The sequence below is a fragment of the Opisthocomus hoazin genome, chromosome 17, assembly GCF_030867145.1.
Source record: "Opisthocomus hoazin isolate bOpiHoa1 chromosome 17, bOpiHoa1.hap1, whole genome shotgun sequence".
Lineage (NCBI taxonomy): Eukaryota > Metazoa > Chordata > Aves > Opisthocomiformes > Opisthocomidae > Opisthocomus > Opisthocomus hoazin.
This window is the reverse complement of record NC_134430.1, coordinates 4,067,770-4,075,946: the sequence shown is the minus strand read 5'-3', so window position 1 is coordinate 4,075,946 and position 8,177 is coordinate 4,067,770. Positions and strand designations below refer to the sequence as shown.

General features: G+C 48.7%; 1 protein-coding gene across 2 annotated transcripts in view; it reads right to left on the bottom strand.

The window, feature by feature from the left end:
• Positions 1-4,186: 4,186 nt before the first annotated feature.
• The window catches only part of MAN1C1 (mannosidase alpha class 1C member 1), a 68,417-nt gene continuing 64,426 nt past the window's right edge, over positions 4,187-8,177 (bottom strand). For both annotated transcript variants that reach the window (XM_075438076.1, XM_075438077.1), the window contains one exon: positions 4,187-7,666. In XM_075438076.1, the coding sequence (XP_075294191.1) occupies positions 7,549-7,666 (118 nt within the window). In that variant the 3' untranslated portion in view covers positions 4,187-7,548. The remainder of the gene's footprint in view (positions 7,667-8,177) is intronic.

Below are 8,177 nucleotides of genomic sequence, written 5' to 3'. Positions count from 1 at the left end.
ACTTGGGCACTGCTCCTCCCTCTGCCACAGATCCCCATGTAGCCCTTCGAGTTTCTCTTGCAGGGACGGTGCAAGCTTGGGCAATGCAGAGCACCAGGCTGGGGAGCCCAGCGACAGAATAAATGCTGCGTGATTTGCGTCTCAGATCAGTGCCGTGACATCCGCATGGCCAAGGGAGGAAGGAGAAGGTTCCTTCTGCTGAAGAAAACATTCACGAAACTCTGCCGCTGCTCCTTTGCTCCCCACCTCCCCATCCGTCAAAGAGTCGGTGCTTGGGCCGTGGGGAGGAGATGGGAGGAACGGAATTAACAGAGCACTGAAATAATGTCTGGGAGCAGAGACAGGCGTGAACGAGTTAAGCGCTCCAGCACTTTAAGCAGATGTGCTTTAAAACTTCCCGGACTCATTAGGCTGGGCAGTGAGGTGTGGAGAGCTTTTGCTTACCTCAAATAACCTAGAAAGTACCTTTAGAGCACAAAATGTAACAGGACGAGATAGCTTTGAAACAGGATAAATGTGCTTGGGTGTCTGGGAAACGAGCAAGAGCGAGAGGTGATAGGAGATGACAAAGCCTGCAGACACCGAGATGGAGAAGGAGACCTGACGGGGTGGCGGGCAGAGCCGAAATACCATTCAGATGAGAAGCAGAGGGGCTCATTTTACACCTGAACCATTTCCAGTGTTATCAGCGACCATATAAAGATGACAAACGGATGAATTGTTTGACAGGAAAAAGAATGAAAGACAAAAGGTGAAATAATTCAGGATATCTGGTGGGAATTAATCCTTCTCGAAGCAGAACTAAACCAACAGCTCCTGGCTCTACACTGCTGGTTCTTGAGATTACAGATTACAGCGCTCAGGAAGAATTTTAAATATCCAGACATCTGCTGTGTGGCCTACCCCGGCACGCTTGTATCAAAGGAAATCCTCATGATAGAGAAATAACAAGGAAGATTTCCACCAAGAACATTCACCCAGCAGGAAAAACTATCCCAGATTTCCCCTTTGCCAGCAGGGAGAGAGTCCCGCTGAAAATAAGAAAAATAGTGAGAAATCAGGAGCAGGGATAAAAAACTTGGAGAGACCTTTTTTGCAGTGGAGGGATGGGTTTTCCAAATGTTGGACTACATGCAGTAACTCCACGTTCCAGAGCGGCACGTCGTGAGAGCAGAGAAACCCTGTCCTCGTTTCAATTGATGGCCCCATTCCCATAGCCTGAAACCCTGGCTGGTTTTAAAGTCAAAGCGATCATGGTGTAACGAATGGAAGGCGGCGTTAAAATCTGAACTCTGTGCACAAATGGAGAAAGCACCTGGAAACAGAAACCCCCCTGAGGAAGCAAGTCCCGACCAGACTGAGGCTCAAAAGCATTAACCCTCTGGAAAACAGTACGGAACGCGGAGCATCCAAGTCTGGTTTCACATGGGGCTTTGCGAAGAGGGCAAGAAAACCAGAGGTGCGCTTACTGCAGAGGAGGGGCTTGCATCCTGCTCCGGCGATGCGCTGTGACAAAGCTTCACAGCCATGGAAAACGCACAATTTATTCTGGAAAAAGAATGGCCAGCAAAGCCTGCGGAGAGAAATGACGTTTGGCTGAGACATCTCGAAGTAGAGCGTTTATGCCTACCCGATTCCCAGGGGCGTGCATTCCTCACTCCCCCTCGGCCTTCCCTATTCAGCAGGAAGCAATCCAATCTGGTGGGTCACCCGCAGGTCTGACACTCGCTGGCTTGCACTAAACAAAAGCATTTACAACGCTGGGGTGCTTGATTGAGAGGATTCCTAATTACAGCACGGTACCTGTTTGAGGCTCCGCAGGGAATGAAGCCAAAGGCCCAAACGTGATCAGAAGTAACTGCTGAAACTTTGCAACCGCTAGCACTGGGAGCCAGCGCTCGATGCATCACATCTGAAACAATCAGATAAACAGATCAGATCAAAACGTATGTGGAAAAATACGACAACTGCCAGGCTTTTGAATTCAATAACCAATTCTGCTGAAAGCCTTCCAAGGGAATTTAATAATGCCGTAAAAATGAAGTGTGGGTTACAAAAAGATGCATTTGTTTTCTGGATAGTTTTGTCTTATCTCCTTGTACGGTCAGGTGACAACAGCCAGCCATTCTACAAGCGACAGTTATTAGTCTCCATCTCTACCACTAATGCAACTTTATCAGAACTTCATCTACAGGAAATTCCTTCTGATGTAAAATAGGGCCACATGTTCTGACGGTGAAAATTAACATGGTAATCACAGCTCCTAAATTTGAATGTAAGAGGGGAAATGGGAAATAACCTAGGCTGGTCACATTTCCTGGTAAGATGACTCCAAACCAGAAAAAAACCTGTCACAAATCAACAACAGAATTCCCACCGGTGTCCCATGTGCCTGACTGAAAGGCAGGAAAGCAGCCCAAAGACACACATCTCCCCAGATCCCTTCCATCAGACATTTCAAACCAAACCTCTGGTTCACTTCTTTATCTATGCAGAGTGTGCAACCCAAGGGGTTCCCATCTGGAGGAGCAGGAGTCGTCCCGCCACCCCACCCAGCAGGACACGTACAGGGCGGGCGCAAGGTCAGGACACCCCAGAGCCTGCTTCTGCACACAGGGCTCCCAGGGCTGAGGGCTCGGCTCGAGGAAGAGCATCCAGCCAAGGCTCGAGGTGTGCAGAGGAGCCAGCAAAGGGCAGAAGCATTTCAAGACACCAGTGGGGCAAACATTTCTGTTACCTGCATCGCTGTCGGACAGCAGAATCCCTGTTGTGGCACAGGGCCAGGCCTTGGAACAAAGCTGATCCTTGGAAGAAACCTTTACTCCCGCTAAACACATGCCTGCTTAACTTGATGCCTGGGATGAATCCACTGGCCTCAGGGATTTAACTGTGGATATCTGCGAGCACAGGCAGAAGCATCTGCAGAATCGTGGTCTACGAGAGTGGCAGTTTTCAAGCCTGGCTGTTGGTAACAAGCTTTCGTTGTGACCGGTGCTGAGCTCCATACGAGTGTCTTGGTAAGCAAACATCTTGATAAGCTTTACATTGTCAGGCATGCCAGGCAATTAAAAAAACTCCCTATTTGTGATGCAGGCACTGAACTGTGGGAAAGCAGCAGCTCTCCTCCAGAAGTGTGTGTGACTACTAATACCGTTCTTGCTCACTTGTGTGGAAGAGGAAACAAGAGCAGAGTTTTAATGTAACACCAAGGATAGATCTCCAAAGCAAACTAGAACCACGCTATTTATTTGAGGGGTTTAAATTTTGCCAGGCAAAGTGTTTTGAGTTACTCCAAGAGCAGGACATTTTTATTTACAGAATTTCCTTAATCCATTATAAAAATCCTCTGAGCTAAACCAGCTTCCTGGTATCCAATCTCTCGGATAACGCAACTCACTCCCAAGATGTTTATTTACCAATAACCATTCCTCTAGGCCAAGCTTACCAGCCAGTATCTTTATCCCCGGGATAATGCTAAGTCCCCATCTGACAACCTTATTTCTCTCGGGGAATTACAAAGGCGTGAATTCAGAAACACAATTTTTGTTTTCACGGCTTGCTCAAAGCAACTTTATCTTCCGAGGCTGCTGAATGAACCAATTATCAAGAGAATGTCACAAGAATGAACAAAATGATCCGTCGTGCAGCTTTGCAGTGACCAGAGGAAAGGCTGCTGGGAGGATGGACGCTGACCCCCGATCCAGCCCCTGTTGCCAGAACTGTTCAGCAGGCACTCGCGGCTGCCAGGGTCGGAGCAGGAGCGGTGTGCGAGCATCGCTGGGCCGTCATCCCGCTCAGAGCCAGAGGACGCACCGGCAAAACTGCTCGTTCAGTGGCTGGGCGATGAGGAATCTGGCTTCAATTTTTTCCTTTCTTTTTCTTCTGTTACTTCGTTCCCAAAACAATGTACACCAAAGAGCAAACTTGGCTGGGGATTATTTATTTTTTGCTAGAAAAATAAGACATTGAGTAGAACTCCTGCTAACCCATATCAGATGGTGAACAAGCAATTTAAGCGAGCCGGTGCAGATGGGAATTGCTGCCCATACACTGGCTGGATTACTCCGGAAATCAGCATCTATTGTGAAATATTCTTGAAATCAACCAGTATTGTCACCTAGTTATTCCAAGCATGACGTAACAGGTCTTTGACAGATGGCTTTAAAGAGGATCAACCCAAACATGCTTTTTATTTTACAAGACTTTTATTCTGTTTCACAGATTTGACTATTACAGCAGTGAAATTATTACAAGTGATTCATAACATTTAGTTCCAAATAAAGTAGAAAAACACAGAAACGATAAAGAAAAGTTAAATGAGATGTGATGCGTGGTAAATGTGTTTTAAGAGCACAGGAAAAGTATACAAAAATACGTTAGGATCAAGAATTTTGCAGACAAGTTTTGATTTAGTTACAATTTTGACACCACGATCACAGAACCACAGCACGGTTGCGGCTGGCAGGGACCTCTGGAGGTCATCTGCTCCAACCCCGCTGCCCAAGCAGGGCCACCCAGAGCCAGGTGCCCAGGACTGCGACCAAGCGGTTTTTTAATATCGCCAAGGATGGAGAGGCCACAGCCTCCCTGGGCAACCTGTGGCAGTGCTCAGTCACCCTCAGAGCAAAAAAGTGTTTCCTCATGTTCAGAGGGACCCTCCTGCGTCTCAGTCTATGCTCACTGCCTCTGGTCCTGTCACTGGGCACCCCTGGAAAGAGCCTGGCTCCGTCCTCGCTGCACCCTCCCTTCAGGTATTTATATACAGTAAGAAGGTCCCTCCTGAGCCTTCTCTTCTCCAGGCTAACCAGTCCCAGCTCTTCGCCTTTCCTCACAGGAGAGATATTCCAGTCCCTTAATGATCTTCGTGGCCCTTTGTTGGACTCTCTCCAGTATGCCTATGTCTCTCTTCTACTGAGGAGCCCAGAACTGGACACAGTGCTCCAGGTGTGGCCTCACCAGTGCTGAGTAGAGGAGAAGGATCACCTCCCTTGCCCTGCTGGCAAAACTTTGTCTAACGCAGCCCAGGATACCATTAGCCTTCCTTGCTGCAAGAGCATACTGCAGGCTCATGGTCAAGCTGGTGTCCACAGAACCCCTAGGTCCTCTTCTGCCAAGCTGCTGTGCACCTGGGTGCCCCAGCATACACTGGTGCACGGAATTGTTCCTTCCCAGGTGCAGGACTTTGCACTTCTGCTTGTTGAACTTCATTAGGTTCTTATCAGCCCACTTCTCCAGCCTGTTGAGGTCCCTCTGGATGGCAGCACGACCCTCTGGTGTATCAGCCACCTCTCCTAGTTTTGCATCATCAGCAAACTTGCTGGGGGTATACTCTGCCCCATCATCCAGATCATTAATGAAGATGTTAAACAGGACTGGACCCAGTGTTGAGCCCTGGGGTACTCTGCTAGTTACTGGCTTCCAGCTAGACTTCATGTCACCTCTGTGCCCAAACATTCAGCCAGTTTTCAACCCACCTCACCGTCTGCTCATCTACCCCATACATCAACAGTTTGTCTATGAAGATATTCTGGGAGACAGTGTCAAAGTCCTTCCTGAAGTCCAGGCAGACAATACCTGCTGCTCTCCTCTCATCTACCAGGCCAGTCATTTCATCACAGAACTTCATCAAATTGGTTAAGCATGACATCCCCCTCGGTGAAGCCATGCTGGCTATTCCAGAAGAATTATTTGTTGTTTGTGTGCCTGGAAATGGTTTTCAGGATTAGCAGCCCCATCACCTTCCCAGTGGTTGAGGTGAGGCTGATGAGCCTATAGTTCCCTGGGTCCTCCTTCTTGCCCTTCTTGAAGACAGGAGTGACATCTGCTTTCCTCCAGTCTTTGGGCGCTTCTCCCAGTCGCCATGATCGATCAAAGATTATTAAGCGCGGTGGTGCAATGACATCTGCCAGCTCCCTCAGCACTTGTGGGTGCATCCCTTCAAGACTCATGGACTTATGACCAGTATGTCCAGTTTACTTAAGTATTCCCTGACCTGATCTTCTTCCACCAAGGGTACATCTTCCGTGTTCCAGCCTTTCCCCCTAGCCTGTGGAACCTGCAATTCCTGAAGGCTGGTCTTGTTGGTGAAGACTGAGGCAAAGGTGACATTTGGTATTTCAACCTGTGTAACCAGGTACCCTGTCTTGTTGAGCAATGGGCCCACATTTTCCTAGTCTTCCTTTTGTTGCCTATGTTCTTATAGAAGCCCTTCTTGTTGTCTTTGACATTCCTGGCTGAATTCAATTCCATTTGGGCTTCAGCTTTCCTAACGTTAGCCTTGGATGCTCAGACAATGTTTCTCCAGGCCTCCCAGGTTACCCCTCTTTGCTGCCACCCTCTGTATGCTTCTCCTTTTTGTGTCTGAGTTTGGCTAGGAGTTCTCTGTTCATCCACACAGGCCTCCTGGCATTTTTACCTGACTTCCTGCTCATTGGAATGTAACTCTCTTGAGCTTGGAGGATGTGATTCTTCAATATTAATTGGCTTTCTCAGGTCCCTCTTCCCTCCAGGGTTTTATCCCACAGGACTCTTTCAAGCAGATCTTTGAAGAGACCAAAGTCTGCTCTCCTGAAGTCCAGGGTTGTGAGCTTGCTTTTCACCCTCCTTCCTCAGGATCCTGAACTCCACCATCTCATGGCCACTGCAGCCAAAGCTGCCTTTGATCTTCACATCCCCAATAAGCCCCTGCTTGTTGGTGAGTATGAGGTCCAGCAAAGCACCTCTCTTCGTTGGGTCCTCTGTCACTCGGAGGAGGAAGTTACCATCAGTCTACTCCTGGATTCTTTACATCCTGCTGTGTTGTCCTTTCAGCAGATATTGCGGTGGCTGAAGTCCCCCCTGAGGACCAGGGCCTGCAAATTCAAACCTGAGGCTGCTCCTGCCTGTCTGCAGAGGGCCTGATCCACTTTTCTTCCTGGTCAGGTGGCCTGTAGCAGACACCCACTATAATGTCACCTCTACCAGTCCTCTCTTTAATCCTAACCTGTAAACTCTCAGCTCCTCATCCATCCCCAGGCAGACCTCCATGCACTCCAGCTGCTCTCTCACATAAAAGACAGCTCCCCTTCCTCGTTCTCCTATCCTGTCTTTCCTAAAGAGCCTAGAAAGCCTACCACCTAGAAAGCACAGTATATTGAAAATCGTCAGTTAGAAAGGTGATAAACCCAAGCGTATATCAAAGGCAAAAATGAAACAGAAAAACGAACGGAGGATGTGTGTGTGTGTAGTCTATTTTATGGCAAAATTCCAGTCCTTTGGCCACTATAAAGCAAAGTCAGTGGATTTCATATAAATTCTCTGTATAAAGGAATGTCTATGAACTGTGTACAATATGGCCCAGAATAAACATCTCATTATCAGGCTAATAAAGCTCCTCACAGAGGAAAAGAAGGTGCTTGTGTCACGGTTTCATCTCCCCAATATAATACTGTCCGGAATTGGACTAGTGCCCCAAAATACCATTTTAGGAACAACGCGAATTCCTTTAATGGAAAGGAAATGCAGTAACCCGCCGACGCTGCAGAACCCGGGCGCTGGGCAATGGCCTCGCTACTGCACACTTGCTTTAAAGTTCGTGTGGTTGACTGGCAGGGGGTGAGCCTCTGTGTTGAACACCCAGTCGTCCAGGGACAGCACGTCATCTTCACAGAACAGAAGATAGAGGTACCTGGAGCCAGAAGGCAAGGGTGGGTGGGAAGAAGATGGACACAAAGGCAGATTAAAGGGAACTCGGGTGGGACTCCGAGCACGCACAAGCAAGCAGCGTCAGCAGGACTGTGACGGGGGCTGCCATTGGCCTCAGCTGCCACAGTTCATGGTGACACTTTTCCTGACTCTCTGCCTCACTCTCCTGCGGGAAACTACCAGCCCTGGTGCAAAGGTGGCCAAAGGGGACGGGCATCTGCGCTCAGCCACCCCACAAACATTAGCTCATGCTACCAGCAAAGGAAGATCTGCACCAAGGTGCAGCAAATTCAGGCCCTGGTTGTGCCTCCTCTGCGTGCAGGACATTAACGTGGCAGAGGAGGCGGCTGTCTCTTAAACCATCAGAGCTAAATTCAAAGGGGCTCAGCGGTCAGAGCCTCCCACTTCGAGCAGCTCTAGATCACAGGACGAGTCCTTTAAATCCAGCACACGAGCAGAACCCTTGAGAGTGTCGATGACAGCAGTGGCTCTAC